Here is a 16879-nt window from a genome sequence, read left to right as displayed (position 1 = left end):
ACCCACTTTTCAAAATAATAGAATTCATTATTTTGATCCACTGAATTAATGAGATATGAATATTCATAATCATAGTTACGGAGTGACGCAAAATGGACATGCATATTTGAGGAGAAAACATATTGCTCAAACTCTGTTAATTTTGAATTGCTATCATGATTTTGATTTATTGATTAGATTTTATGTTGTTCTAGCTTTAATGCTGCATTGCATTAGAAATTTGATGTATTATTTCATTAATTACGACTTAAAGGAGAATGAAACTGTTTGAACAAGATAGCTTGTGTGAAAACAGAAAAATTAAAGAAACAGATCAACGAAAGTTTAAGAAAAATCGGACAAATAATGAGAAAGTTATGAGCATTTGAATATTGCGATCACTAATGCTATGGAGAAAGCAAATTGGCAATGCGACAAAGATGTGTGATGTCACTTGTGAACAAGTCTCACCATTACTTTAGTATATATTTCACTTGAATTGCCTCTTTTATCACATCTATCCATAAATCATGTGTTCTTTCTACATGAGGGCATGTAATACATATTTTTTAAGAATACATCATGGATAAAGAGTTTGTATCATCATAAGAAAAAGCAAAATAGACATTTTTAGGGTATTTTATAGTCCACCAACGGGAAAGTTGTTCATCAGTGACATCACACATCCTTGTCGCATTGCCAATGTGAGGATCTCCATAGCATTAGTGATTGCAATATTCAAATGCTCATAACTTTCTCACTATTTGTCCGATTTTTCTCAAACTTTCTTTATTTTTATTCTTTGATTTTTCTGTTTCTACACAAGCCTATTTGTTCCAAAGGTTTCATTCCCCTTTAAATGGTAAACCCATACCCGGTTACGGAGTGACGGTTACGGAATGACTTGAGAAATATCCACTCACGGGCAGCATATAAGGAACTTATATTTTAAAATTTTTGTTTGATTTGATGTAAAATCATGACATTCAGATTATCCTAAAGAAAATTTCACAAAACAAGCAGTACATGTAGTTTTCTGTTAAATTGAAATTAAGTAAGTAAAAAACACGATATGTAGTCCCATGTGTAGAATTTCGCGTTTGGTTCGAATTCTCCTATAAGGAGATGCGTAAGAAAAAAAATTCAATTCAATTCAATGTAAATAAAACATTTATTTTCTTCCATTTCAGTACATTTTTCATAACATAAATTCACACATAAATCAATTTGTTAAAAAAAAAAAAATATCTATATATAAATATGTACATATTAGGTTTAAGGAAGAAGGCGTATACCCTAAAAGCTGAGGCTTGTGGCGGGATACGCCTGTAGACAAAAATACAATACAATACACAATACAAAGAAAAGGGGCAGAGAAAAGAAAAAGAAAAAAAAAAAGAAAAGGAAAGTGAACAAGAGAGGGAGACGTGAGCGGGGAGGCGGGCAAGAATTACGAAATAAAATAGAATGCTCAACAAAATATCAGTGGGGGCAAAGTATAAATGCCGCAACAACAATTTGTCCATGGTTCATGTTATCATGTTTGAAGTCAAAGGAAACGTAAGAAGGGAAATATTTATATATATATAACGACAGAAGCAATTTTTTCATTTTATATTTAAAGCTGATTGTCGACAAAGATTTTTTTATGTAATCCGGAATTTCATTCCATATTTTGGGGCCAGTATAACGAATGTTGTGTTGGAAGATTATTTTTCTATGTTTGGGAATGAATATTTGATTATTTGAACGGGTATCAAAATGATGTATGTTGGAAACATGTGTAAATGAATCACGAAATTTTTGTGGAATTTGAGAATTTAAACATCTGTAGAGAAAATGACATTGTTGAAGTTTTTTGATGTCTTCTCGTTTCAACAATTTTAGGGAATGAAACAAATTCGTGGTATTTGCTGGTGGTATACTGACGTCTGGAGAAATAATACGTACAATTTTATTTTGAAGGGAACATAATTTTTTAAGATGGGTTTGATATGTGTTAGCCCAGACTAAATTACAGTAATAAAAATATGGCAGGATTAAAGAGCAATACAATGTACGTAATACAGTTTTAGGCAAATAAAAACTTAGACGATATATTATTCCAATATTTTTTGCAACTTTGTCCTCAATTTCATTTATGTGATGTATCCATGTTAAATTACTATCAATGATAACGCCAAGAAACCTAGTATTTTCAACTCTGGGAATTATTTGATTGTTAAGCTTCACCACTACATGATTAAGATCAATACGCCTTGTAGAGTTACGGAATATAATGTAGTTGCATTTCTTATAGTTAATGGTAAGCTTGTTCGCACAAAACCATTTACAAACATTTGTTAGTTCAGTATTTACAGTTTCACATAAGTGATAAAGATTTTTATCAGAATAAACAATATTGGTATCGTCGGCATACATAATAAAGGAAAGGAGATTTGACGAACGATAAATGTCATTAATAAATAAAATAAACAAAAGTGGGCCAAGTAATGACCCTTGTGGTACTCCACATTCAATTGTCCTAAGTTCAGACTGAATGGAGTTATAAATTGTGCATTGTTTACGATTTGAGAGGTAACTAGAAAAAAGGTCTAGGGCAGTTCCACGAATACCATAGTTATCTAGTTTTGATAAAAGTATTTTATGATTAATAGTGTCAAACGCTTTAGACAAGTCAATAAATATCCCTATTGCAAATGAGTCGTGCTCAAAGGAGTCAATTACTGTATTTGTTAATTCAAGAAGAGCTAGTTCTGTTGAGTGGTCACTACGAAATCCGTATTGAGATTCAAAAAGACACTTGTTATTTTCAAGAAAACTATACGTCCTTTTATAAATGATCTTTTCCAATATTTTAGAAAAAACAGCACTGATATGGGTCTATAATTACCAATTTGCTCTTTGTCACCAGTTTTAAATATTGGAGAAACTCGAGCAATTTTCATTTTGTCAGGAAATACCCCAGAGGTTAACGATAAATTGAATATATGACATAAAGGTTCGCTTATTAGTTCGATTACAAGTTTAACAATCTTAGGTGAGCATTCATCAAGACCCGGAGTTTTATTGTTATCGAAACGCATGACAATGTTACATATTTCACGTTGGCTTACTGGATTTAAAAACAAAGATTTTGAATTTGGTTCAGATAGATAAGTTCTGAAATCTGTATCATTTTGAGGAGTGATATTGGCTAACTTTGGACCTATTTCAACGAAAAAATTATTAAAAGTATTTGCTATTTGGAACAGGTCTGTCGACCGACCTTCATCACAAACTATGGTGTTGGAGGTTAATTTTCTTCTTTTATTTAATATTGACTTGATCATTTGCCATGTACGGTTTATATTATTTTTATATTCTTCAAATTTGGATTTATAATAATGTTTTTTAGTCTGCCGTTTCAAATAGTTCACTTGTTTAAGAGAATCCTTGTATTGACTTTCATTTCTAACTGTTGGTTTATGGATATATTTTTTATATAGATTGTTTTTATGTCGAATAGATTGAAGCAAACCATCGGTCATCCAACATTTCAGTTTAATTTTCTTACTGGGTGTTTTTTTTATGGAAAATTGTTATTATACAATGTAGTAAATTTAGTTATGAATATGTCATATGATTGATTAGCATCCTGCATATTAAAAATTTCGTCTCAATTTGAATTTTCGATTTGATTTTTAAATTTCGCAATATTTTGTGTTGTAAAAGATCTACGGAGTACGTTATGATTTGCCGTTTTAGTTTTAATAACATTCATGTAAGTTACATGAAATATTGGCAAGTGATCTGACACGTCAGAGTATATCACTCCAGCTTTAGTATCTAAGTCAAATTGATTTGTCAGAAAATTATCTAAAAGGGTGGCACTTGTCTTAGTAATTCTTGTGGGCCTGTGAATTACAGGGGGAAAAAATTACTGAAAAGACAGTTCACAAAGTTCTTAGATTGAGAATTTGAGTTGTGTTTTAAAATATCTATGTTTAAGTCGCCCGTCAAAAATACCCTTTTATTTTCCCTGGAAATACGAATCAAAAGGCTATCAAACTCCTCAATAAATGAATTAACGTCCAACGATGGGGCTCTATACAAGGTTCCTACAATTATATTTTTCCCTGAGCACTGTTCCAGTTCGATGAATAAAGAATCGCACGTTGCTTCGCTTAAATTAAGGTCAGTGCGTACTAAGAAATTAAAAGAATCATGAATATACATTCCAACTCCACCACCTCTGGAATACTTCCTATTATTGCAAACGAACGAGTAGTTAGGCATATAAACAAGAGGACTTTCGAATCTTAGCCAGGTTTCGGATATGGCAATTATATCAAATGTAAATTTTAAAGAGTTAAGACAGCTTGAAATGTCATCAAAAGAATTCAAAAGACTTCTAGCATTAAAGTGAATGCTTGAAAATTTACCGCCGCTCGGGACAGCAATATTTTCAAAGTTTGCATTAAATTCTTCATAACAATAGTACCGAGACTCATTTGAACTCTCAGTATAGAACTGGAAGTCCGGGTCGACATCGTCATTTGGGACAATGCTTTCATGTGCTAAAAAAGGATCAAAATGTAAATGAGAAATTCTATCAAAATTGTCTTCTAAGCGTTCAGCGGATATTACGTCATCGAGCTCGTTATCATTCAACTGGTTGAAAGGAAATAAGTGTTCAAGACAGTGTTTACAACAAGAAAAATATTCGTTCCAGTCATGGCTCCGACACATTTGCTTACACATGTAACAATATATTCGATTATGTACTAGGTCACTAGATTCTTGTATAGGTTCACTCGTCATTAAAGTAAAAATTCGTCGCTTTATCATGTAGGAATTTCAATCCAGACTGATACCTAATTTGACAAATGTCATTAAAGTACATTAGGTTATGTGCTATGTGTATTGTAGTTTTGGCTATGGGAAAGATAACAAAACCTGTGCAAATTGTTGTTGCAAATTGAATGAGTACAAACAAAATGAATACATACATTGTAGCTAATTGTGCTCTTCTTTTGTATAATGATATTCTATATGAGTTTTGATAAAAAAAATTGATCCAGATTTGAAATAGAGCCAATATAAAAATGTCCACTTTTGCTCGGAACTGCCCATCTCCACAATTGATTTTATGTATTAGTAATACCCAATTACAAAAACAAATGTTGACATGAGCGGTGATGATTTTCTCGGCTCCACGACCGCTCCAACAATGCTCGGGCGGTGTGACCAGGCCTTAAACGATAATCCTCCGTGGCCAGGTCCATGGGTGTAAATAATATGATGTTGTTTTTTCAATATCATACAAAACAGACACTACAATTTCAAGTTCTGGGTGAGAATAAAAAATATGGTATCATCTGCAAATAGGATAAAAGATAATAAGGGGGAGGTTTTCGATATATCATTGACACATAATAGGAAAAGGAGCGGCCCCAAAATTGACCCCTGCGTCACACCACATTCCACAATTTTAAAGGTTGAATCTATTCCATTAAATGTAAAAGATTGTAAATCATGAATAAATGACGGACATGCATTGTAGACTCACTCAAATATTGAATTTTCTTGAGGGTTTAATTTTAATTTTATCGACTCTGGTACCCAAATTATGAGTTGGGCATAAAATTTGTGAAACTGTTTGGTATACTGTTCCTAATCCAAACCATTCATAATGAGCTTTATAATTTATATTGAAATTTCACCAATATTTATGAATTAGAAACTGGTTTTGGGCTTAAAAAAAAATGTATCACTCCAGCAGAAGAATTTGCCATATACATGTAACTTCAAAGACAAGTGTAATATAAATCCCATTGTTATGCGTTCGATTCCAAAAATGTGTTATGCATAAATTACAAAAGTTACAGAGCTCTTCTTTGTATTATAAAAACCTTCCTGCCAATATAATACCCATAAAGTGACCTTGTAACTTTTTTAGACTTCCATTTTAGGGTTTGGTAAAGGGTGGTCCATATGCAAAATAAATATATTAAAGCTAAGACCCCCCCCCACCCTTTCCTTTTCTATCCCTTGATATTTTCATTCATTGTCTGGCTATGAAATTCTCTTTTAAAGTACGATCATTTTTTACTGTGCAATACTTAATGTTTTGTTATTGAATGGATTGATGGTTGCAATTCAGTAATAATACATTCATGTATATTTTATGAAAAGAATAAATTTATTCATAAGCATTTCCAATTACATGTACAACGATGCTTTGAAGGCTTTGGAACACGTACACTGTACATATTCACCTTTCCATGATTCATTATCTTTCTGTCATACTTCAACATCCAAGCTTTGCAAGTGAGCCGAGCAGACATAATCAACTTTATGATTATAATAATCGAGGCAAGAGAAGTTAAGACAAGACAGTACGTGTGTGATTGGATTGGCTCTAATTTGAAATGCATGACCGTCCCATAGTGATTACAAGTTACCTTTTACATTAATTGCCTATTATGTGGTAAAAAATTACAATGCAGGTTTTAATGAAATGACTTTCCATTATTCATTAATTTGATTGAGAAAATTGGCTTCTGAATGGAGGGCCAAAGAGTATATACATTGCTAGGCAATTCATATAGAAATTCAGCAGCTGCTTATTGTAGCTTTTATTTTTTTCCCTTTTGAATTGAATGAAATAATATTCATTGTACAAAAGACAGAGAATTCAACTTCAAATTTTGGAAATTGAAATTGACCCATGCATTACCCGATCGATGATCTGTATCTAATCTCCATTTTTTATGAAAAGAATAAACTTGGTTTTATTTCTGTCTGATCTCATATTTAGCTAATCCGGCCCGAAGGGCAAGATGAGCTTATGCCGTGGTGTGTCATCTGTTGTCTGTCCACAATTTCAAAATGCTACTACTTCGCCATTTCAAGTCTGATTTCAATTCTGTTTGCTTTATATGATAGCACTAGGTGGGGCATTCAAAACTTCTACACAGAATTTTGAAATTCATTAAATATGCTAATTTATGCGCATTTTTCAAAATTCACAAAAAATGCTTCTTCTTCTTAATATGTTGACCGATTTTGATTATTTGGCTTCCATCTGGTAGAGCTTCATGAGGTTCACCAATCTTCTACACAGAATTTTGAAATTTTGACCAGAACAGTTTTTATGCTAATTTATGCATATTTTTAAAAATTCACATAAAATGCTTCTTCTTTATTTGTTGACTGATTTTTATTTTTTGGCTTCCATCTGGTAGAGCTTCATGAGGTTCACCAATCTTCTACACAGAATTTTGACATTTTGACCAGAACAATTTTTATGCTTATTTATGCGAAATTAATTTATGCATATTTTTAAAAATTCACATAAAATGCTTCTTCTTTATTTGTTGACAGATTTTGATTTTTTTTCTTCCATCTGGTAGAGCTTCATGAGGTTCACCAATCTTCTACACAGAATTTTGAAATTTTGACTAGAACATTTTACATGCTAATTTATTCGAAATTAATTTATGTTTTAAAAATTTCACATAAAATGCTTTTTCTTCTTTAATTTTTGACTGATTTTTACTTTTTTTCTTCTTCCATCTTGTAGAACTTCATGAGGCCCACCAAACTTCTATATAGAATTTTGAAAATTTTCAGTAGAAAATTATTTATGCTCATTTATGCGAAATGTATTCATAAATCACAGAAAATTCCTCTTCTTTATTTGTAGACAGATGTTGATATTTTTTCTTCCATCTGGTAGAACTTCATGAGGCCCACTAAGCTTCTACACAGAATTTTGAATTTTTTCAGTAGAAAATTATTTATGCTCATTTAATATGCAAAATTTATTCATAAATCACAAAAAAAAGTTTTTTCTTCTTCATTTGTTGATCAATTACAGTTTTGTTTGCTTTATATGATAGCTCGAGGTGGTGATACAAAATTTAAACATAGAATTTTGGAACTCATTGAATCTGCTATTTATTCATATATTTTTCAAAACTCACAAAAATTGTTTACTTATTTCTTGATTGATTTTGGTTATTTTTGTTCCATCTGAGAGCTACATTAGGTTCACCATGGTTCTACACAGAGTTAAGAAACTTTGACTAGATAATAATTAATACTTTATTCATACATGTAGATCATAAAAAATGCTTCTATGTCATTTCTTCATCAATTTCAATTCTATATCCTCAATTTATGTCACCAATGTAATTCACTACAGTGTCAACTGGGCTGAAATTCAAATTGTGTTAAATTGTGTTGTGAGATGCCGGATGAGCTCCACATCATTGATGTGCTGGTCTAAATTCATGGACGGGATTCTGGAATAATGTGGCTTACACTGAATTGTTGGGTCAGAGGTCTTGTTTCCCTCTCGCAGGCACTGCACTGACTTACCATGACAGTAAACTGCACTACACTTACACGTATTTCCGCACAGCAGTATTTACATAAATAGTTATACATGTACATGAATGCAAGTTCTATTGCTGAGGCGCATCTAATCCAGACTTTCTGAGGGTAAAGTCATAAAGGGGTATATTTATTTGACATCTCTCTTTCATTACTGTTGACTGAATTGAATAACAATTAAATTGCAGCTACATGTATCTACCCTCATTAATGTATTAAAATCACAAGTATAAAAAAGATACAGGCCTGCATACTTTGAATAGATTCACATTTCTGAGCAGAGTACACAGAGTATTCACGAGATAAAGTTCTCAGGAAAATTGCATCTTTTTTGAGATTTGAAAAGAAGCAAAGACCGTATTTTATCACATCATGATCAAATTATCTTTTTAGAGTGTTGCTTAACAGCAAGTAAAAGGAAAAATTAAAGTGATGATAGGGACAATTTTGCCGTAAAATGCCATCTCATCACTTTTTCACTTTGCTTTTGATAAATAAATATTTGATGTAGGCCCTAGCTGGTTTGTTAAATATGATCTTCATCTTTGTACTGTATTCTTTCACCCATTATCAAAGGTGCAGCTTGTTCTCATCCAGGGTGATACATGTACTTATTGACTTTTCATCCCTTGGAATTATTTACTTGAATCCCTGGACCTTGATATACAAACAGACTATATACTTCATTCTTTCATTGAACTACATTGTTCACATCCATTCTAAGACCTTCAGATCATCTAATAGACTGGTCCTCATTCGTAGATTGCACACTTGCCATATTACGTGTAGAGCACATTCTTTCTCAAGTTTTTCATGTCAAGTTTTCTGAAAGCTGGAGGTCCCTCATTTTGCTATTATTTATAACTTCTGTGGTAATGAGTGTGTTATTTTTTCTATGGAAATCATGGCTAAGTTATTGAGTAAGTATACAGCACTATCATGTACATGTATATGGCTTGTGTGTATTGCTTCCACTTTAATATTTCAGTAAGTTTTTGTTTCTAATTGTTGGAAGTGCCAAGAAAAGAGAATTGATGAGAATGTAAATTTTCTGTTCATTATCTTTATAATGAGTACAATATTGAAGAAAATTTGAGGCTGTCTATTTTTTCTTGCATTTTCTTTTCCTTTTGTTTTTCTCTTCACAGGTGATGAAATCTTATCTCCAGCATTCTTTGGGATTTTTGTGAGCCAATGCACTGCCCAATGTGCCATATAAGCAAGAAACAGAGACAAGGCCTGATGGCGCTTTCGGTTGTGGCACTGATCTTTGCCATCTTAGCATGGTACTACGTCACCCAGCATGGTCGCATGGCTGTGCAACATGTGGGACCGATCAAGTTCTATCCAGAGACTCATGAACTGTACGTCCTCAACGGGACCCATGATGTAGTCTTCAAGGCGTGGCTGGGCACCCCCTTGCCCCATCCCATCTACCCTCTAGACTGCACCCGGCAGTTCCAGACGTCGGACTCCATCTGCATCAACTGGGTGGACATGGAGACTGCGAGCAAGGTCGACAAGGAGTATGCAAGAATGGAGGTCACAGTCCAACCGCCAGAGGACAGTCTGCACTGCATAACTGTCGAATGGACATCCTTTATGCTTGACTTTGCTCCCATGGATTGCATCTCACTGACAGATGCCCACTGGTTTGGTGGCGCGAGCCTGTATCGCCAGCTCTGGCCCTTGGACGATACTTCCATTCCAATGCAACCATACATCATGAGAGACATTCTAGTCAGGCCTGATAGGCATGATGTTTGGGGCTCCGTTCTGGAGAACTATTGGTTGTCTTCCACGGGAGTTGCAGTATTTGTAGACAAGGATGTTCCGCTCCACGTTGGTTTTAATCAGGATTTTTCCCAGAAGTTGTGTTTGAAGTCCGAGTACCTCAACTCTCCTTACCAGAACCAGCAACTCAAGTACCCTCACCTCAAGTATACAGTGTGTTACAGTGAAGACATCAAAACAGTTCACCAACAGGTCTACAACAGATGGTTCCTCAAACCTCTTGGCATTCCTGATGAGCGCATGATCAAGTCCCCTATATGGTCAACGTGGGCACGCTACAAGACCTTTGTCAACGAAACACAGGTCCTAGACTTTGCAGAAGAAATAGTCCAACACAACCTGTCCAACAGCCAGATTGAAATAGATGATAAATACACAACTTCTTATGGTGCATATGATTTCAACCAGACAAAGTTCCCTGATGCCGCAGGGATGATTGGAAAGCTGAAAGAAAAAGGATTCAGGGTAACATCTTGGATTCACCCTTTTACAAACCTAGAGTCTCCAAATTTTAGAGTAGGAATTAACAATGGGTTCTGGGTAAGAGATGTAACAAACTCCGTGCCTGCTCTCGTGAAATGGTGGCAGGGAGAAGGAGCCATCTTGGATGTCACAGACAACAGGTCAAGACAGTGGTACCTGAACAACCTTCAGTCCATGCGTACGGCTTACGGTCTTGACTCCTTCAAGTTTGATGCCGGTGAAGCAGATTTCTTCCCAGTCTACTTCAACGTGACATCCCAGGAGTTCTGGAATCCCAACGAGTACTGCACCCAGTATGCTCAACTTGTGTCAGAGTTGGGAGGTATGATTGAGGTGAGATGCGGGCACCAGACCCAGAACCTGCCCATCTTTGTGCGCATGTTCGACAAGGAGTCCTCCTGGAGCAATGACAACGGTCTGAAGACCATGATTCCCTCTGCCCTTACCCAAGGTATCCTAGGATATCCCTTCATCCTACCTGACATGATCGGAGGAAACGCGTATGGAGGAGATGGTGTCTTTGACAGCACCAACCTGAAGGACCTGCCTGAGAGGGAGCTGTTCATACGGTGGATGGAGTTGACTGCCTATCTTCCAGCCATGCAGTTCTCCATTGCACCATGGCAGTACAGTGATGCAGATGCTGACGATGGGGTCTCCATCGTGGATGTTTCCAGGGAAATGATTCGCATTCATGAAGAGGAAGTGACTCCCCTCATCATTAGATATGCTCAGGAGGCAGTAGCTGAAGGTAGGCATTCATTTTTGGCTTGAAACCAATACAGGTACAAGTTAGTTCTCTTGCCTCCATTCCCCACCCCCTCCCCCCTCCCCTCAAAAGAAACATACATGAACATGTTAATAAAGTAAGGCTTTTAGTGACAGTGTAATGTGTACTTGCATAATTTCTTCTCCACCTTCTCCCTTATCTCTCAATTTCAATATCTATATTTTTCTTCACTTCACTTTAATACGGATCAAATTTAATAATTAAATTTCTAATGCAATGTTAGAATTTGATACGTAAGTAAAAGCTCATTGATTGATGAAATGCTCAATACCAATTATAAATTTCTCCTCCTCTCTACCCCCCCCCCCCCCCCTCTCCCTCTCTCTCTCTGTCATTCAACCATGCTTGCTTATTTCCTTGTTTTGTTTAGGATTTTATAACTTCTTCTGAATAGCCTTGGGAGCCATCCTGATACGTTCATTGGTTATGATTTATTAATGGATTAAATTTCTAAAAGTGCATGTCACCTTTATAGAGATGATTCAGAGTGACTCAGAGTAATCTACATGTATGTGTTTACTCTGCCAATATTTTTCAACTATTTCTTGATTTTTTAAATCTTTTGAAGTGCTTCTTACACGTAGCTGGCAAAAAATTAAAAATGTGCTTGAATTATGATAATAGAGGGGGGAAAATGGGAAATTAACTATGTCTGTAGATGAATATTCAGGAATTCAATGGAATGTCCCCTAAATGTTCTTTTGGTTATAAAAACACACACACACACCCTGACAAAAAGTTTATGGTAAAAATAGCAGAAAAAATAATAAAAAATATTGCCGAAGGTTTGAGAAAAATTCATCAAATAATTAAAAAGTTATTAGAATTTCAATTATTTGATTTGTGACGTCATATGCAAGCAGCATTCCTACAATTACATAACACATGGGGCAGCTGCTCGTTTATGACGTCACACTTCCAAAATTTTGAACTCTAATAACTTTCTTACTCTTTAACGGATTTTCCTCAAACCTTCACCAATATTTTTTACTATTTTTTCTGCTATTTTTACAACAAAGTGTTCTTCAGGGTGATAAAAAACACACTGCCGCTTTAATACAGTACTTTAATACAGTGAAGACATTCTTGAGAGTTTACAAGATGAATACTGTTCTTTGATCCCCAGGTTACCCAATCATCAGGCCGCTCTGGTGGCTGGACCCTAAGCATGAAGATGCCCTGACCTGTGATTCAGAGTTCCTCATAGGTGATGCAGTCCTGGTGGCCCCAATCCTGGAACCCCACGCACGATCGAGGGATATCTTCTTACCCAAGGGACGCTGGAAGGACACCCTCCGTGGGAACAAGATTGTTGAAGGACCACGTTGGCTTCGGGACTATGCCATCCAGCTTGATGAAATTGCCACATTCTACCACATGGAGGATGAGTAAAAGTATCTATAACCACTATGTCTAATTCCCAGATTGTCTTAAATGATGATTGCCAAGTTTATTTGATTCACTTTGCAGGGTGCTACATATTAACTTTTTAGAAGCACTTGTCCTGTCAGGCAAGTAAATTTTTAATTGGTTGGAATATACTTGCCCGAAAATCTATTTCACGTGAAAAAAAGTTTTACATCTTCAAAATGAAAATATTGCAGTTTTATAAAGCATTGACTTCTTTTCTCTCTTTTGACATAACTGATCATGTACCTTCTTCTTGCAGCTTTTTTTACAAAGTGATTTTATCTTGCCTACCATCACCAAAGTTAGGTTCGATATATAATATCGACCCTAATTTTGGTAATTCTACTTTGAGAATTTTGCCCGCCCGATTCAGGCAAGTAGTTTTGAATTTTGGTCTTTACTTCAAAACACTTTCTCAACTTTAACTTTTACTTGCCCCGGGCAATCAGGCAAGTGCTTATATAGCACCCTGCACTTTGGTCTAATGTACAATAGTCTACTAGGGTGCTAGTAGTTTCCTGTAATGGTCAAATGTACACTCAATTCAATTGATTTTCCTTAGTTTGTATAATCAACTACTTAGTCCATAATCTTGGGTGCATTTCATCAAAAAGTTTGTCCAACAAGTTGTCAGGTCTGACAACTCTCCTTGATTGGCTGAGAGGCACTGTTACCATAGTAACTGTTGGATAAAACAGTACTTGTTAGATATTAAAGTCCTTTCATGAAACGCTCCCCTGTCTGATAAACTGGTGTTTAACCAAGTGGAAATTAGACAAAGTGGGCTAAGTGGCAATTCTATGCAGTTCTTGACAGATCTGGGGAGTGTTTCACAAAGATTTAAGTATGATTTATGCCTCATTTAAATGCTGACGCGTACAAGATGTGCAACGCGCAATCTTATTGATCAATACGCATCAGTGCGCATCCTCTTCGCATGATCTGACCAATGTGGTCATGCCTTTTATACTGCATGCCAATAGACATTTAAGCGCAACTCTAAGTCATACTTAAATCTTTGTGAAACATTCCCCGGTTGTTTACAATGAGGTGAATTAAAATAGGCTTTAGACAAAATAGAATTAGACCGCCGGGGATAATACCAAATTGACTCTAGACAGGCGATCAGGAATAGTATGCCTAAATGGCTTAGACAACAAAATTTGATATACATGTAGCCTGCATGTACATGTAGGTGGCACTTTAGATAAACTTGGAATAGACCATATAATAATGGCCCAAATTGGTTTTTGCAAAAGCTATTGTTTCATTTGAATCTACTGTTGAAACTGCTGTTTAAACTGTAGGTTCTAAAAACCAACGTTTGTGAAATGAAAATTTTAGAAACCGTGGTTTTTTAAAAACACCACGGTCTCTGAAACCACCTTTGTGTATTCGGGCCAATAATCTTTGGAATAACAAGAATTAGACAGGGGATGAAACCAAGTAGACAAATTTGAATGAGATCTCATAGGATAACAACTTAATTGGCCATAGATGATTTGGGTATAGCCTTGGTGGCATGGGTGCGTCGTGGTCGAGTGGTTCTGACTCGCCTTATAACCAAAGGGGTGTGGGTTCGAATCGTAGCCATGGCATGTTTTCCTTCAGCAAGAAATTTGTCCACACTGTGCTGCACTCGACCCAGGTGAGGTGAATGGGTACCCGGCAGGAGTAATTCCTTGCATGCACTGAGTGCTGGTGATGGTGGCTCGAGCTAAAGTCGGGGTAATGATAGCAGCGCTTTGTATCCTCTGGCAAAAAGTGCTTTATAAATCAAGCTATTATTATTATCATTATTATGGGCTCAAATGCACTTTGGATAAATTGTGATTAGACTTTGGAGGATGAAACCAAACAGGCTTTAGACAAAGGCGAATGAGATCAAATGCACTTTTGGACACACTTGAATTATACCTTGAGACCAAATTGGCCTGAGACCAAGTGCGATTAGACTAAATGGGCTTAAAATGAGGATCAGACAGAGCGGCTATTTACCTGTGAAAGAAGTTTCTGAAGGTAGATCGAGTGTGGCGAAGAGTTGGCTCTATGGGGTATAGGGTTATTGATTTCCCTTGGGGGTGAAGATGATGAATATATGCATGGTTAATAATGGAAGGCATGTGATCAATCATAGCAGGATAGCTGCATCATACCTGTGCCGGCCGCAAGGGAAATGTTGTTAGCTCAGTCACATCTTTCGGATTGTGAGGTCAAAACATTTATTTCAATGTGTAAGTAATGCATTGTTTTTACATTAGGCATCGCTGCCACATTACCAGTTGTAAAAGGGCCTCTGTTGGCGCTAACAACGTTTCTGTTCAGTCGGTACTGATCAATTGCCTTCCATTAAGACACCTTTTTCAAAAGTTGTCTCTTTTCTTACACTAATCTTGCAATCAGCTTTCCTGGCAAATCATCACAATCTCCATATGTAGACAAAACAATGGAAAGTGCAGGAAAGCTGCAATGAAAAGATGCATACATGTACAACATATATAATCCTTCTTGAACGATTCCTGCTGAAAATGGGGCACACCTTTTGACAAATGAAGGTTAATTGACATTACTTGTCTGTATGTGTTGGCACTAATTTAACACCGTAAATATTGATATTTTCATGACTGTATTTTCAGTTTCCATTTGTTGGAAGTGAAGGGAGGATTTCCAAATTGTATATGTTAAACTAGACATTTCAATTTGTCTTTTGCATATATTTTTTGGAACTGCTCATAATCCTCATACAGTTTTTTTAGGGATAATTTTAGGGATAAAGTCGAGTTGAGTCAGTCAAGTCACTGTACAAATATAAACGAGAATAATGTTATAGAATCATGACATGATTGATAACATCCCTGGCATGTACACCATCTTGTCTCACACTTAATTGTTGCCGTCTCTACAGCAGCTTTATATCCTTAAACTATAGAGGGCACTAGTGATCAATGAAAACTGGAAGTATTTAGTACTCGTAGTAGTATATGTATCACATCACCTGTTATGATCATTTCATCTCTTTTTCATGTCCCCCTTTCCAATCTCCCCCACTCTCTCTCTCCCTCCTTATCTCTTTATACTTCTTTTTCTCTCCCCCTTTCATTTTCCTTTACCTCCAAAAAAAAATGTCACATGCTTGCCTTTAGGGAGCTCTTCCATCTACTCTTTCTCATATCCTTTATTAAGGAATCATATCAATTACATCTCTTTCACATTGCATAAATATACTATGTTGATCTATGCTTTTAGTTGCTGAATAATTCTACATTATTGTTTACTTTACTTTATGCCTTTCATGATGCAGTTTGCTTTCTTCTTTATTTTGGCTGAGAAGTAAAAGCTCTCTTTATCAAGTTGCCTTTTCACTTTGTGCAATCTCTTCTGTTAATTTTATATTCTATGTGCTCTCATATTCAGCATGCAGGAGTGCATTCTGTGGTAGGGTTCACCAACTTTACTTTTGAGTTCTGTATATTAACAAAAAATATACCTTTAATTCAGGATTAAGTTGTTCATGTTTCCTCTGTTTGTTAAAGTTAGATAAACTTATCAGTAAGTGTAGGTACTTTTACTTTTTTTTTACAAAAGAGATGATTCCATATTGCTTGTTCTTGATTTATATTCACTTACTGCTATCATTTGCAGAATTGCCTTAAACTTCATTTTGGTGCTTTCAAACTACTTATCCATTGCTTCCTATGATGGTTCTTATCTTTTGTTACATTTAAACATTTTTTTTTTCAAATTTGTCTAAATATGAAATGAATATGATGAGTATTATTCAAAGGTCAAGTCCACCCTACTGACAAGTTGATTTGAACAAAAATAGACAAATTAGACAAGCATAGCTCTGAAAATGTAATTAAAATTACATGTAAAGTGACAAAGTTATCACATTTTTAAGTTTTGTTTATTCTTACCATAAAGTTGTATGCACACACTGGTAGTATGCAAGTAAGAGAGCTGATGATGTCATACACTTAGTATTTATCTTGTTCTACATTTTCAAAATTTCTCTTCCAGTATAAATGTATCACTTTGTTT

At 35.4% G+C, this 16879-nt stretch overlaps 1 protein-coding gene across 1 annotated transcript in view; it reads left to right on the top strand.

Moving 5' to 3' along the window:
• LOC121415922 (myogenesis-regulating glycosidase-like) overlaps positions 1 to 16268 on the top strand; it is a 44842-nt gene extending 28574 nt beyond the window's left edge. Inside the window, exons 4-6 of the mRNA XM_041609317.1 lie at positions 9510 to 11389; positions 12555 to 12891; positions 13314 to 16268. Coding sequence (XP_041465251.1) covers positions 9556 to 11389; positions 12555 to 12820 — 2100 coding nt within the window. The 5' untranslated portion in view covers positions 9510 to 9555 and the 3' untranslated portion in view covers positions 12821 to 12891; positions 13314 to 16268. The remainder of the gene's footprint in view (positions 1 to 9509; positions 11390 to 12554; positions 12892 to 13313) is intronic.
• The last annotated feature ends 611 nt before the right edge of the window (positions 16269 to 16879 follow it).

This window comes from Lytechinus variegatus, chromosome 5 (assembly GCF_018143015.1).
Source record: "Lytechinus variegatus isolate NC3 chromosome 5, Lvar_3.0, whole genome shotgun sequence".
Classification (NCBI taxonomy): Eukaryota; Metazoa; Echinodermata; class Echinoidea; order Temnopleuroida; family Toxopneustidae; genus Lytechinus; species Lytechinus variegatus.
The sequence above is the reverse complement of the archived record's forward strand: the minus strand, read 5'-3'. Positions and strand labels throughout refer to the sequence as shown.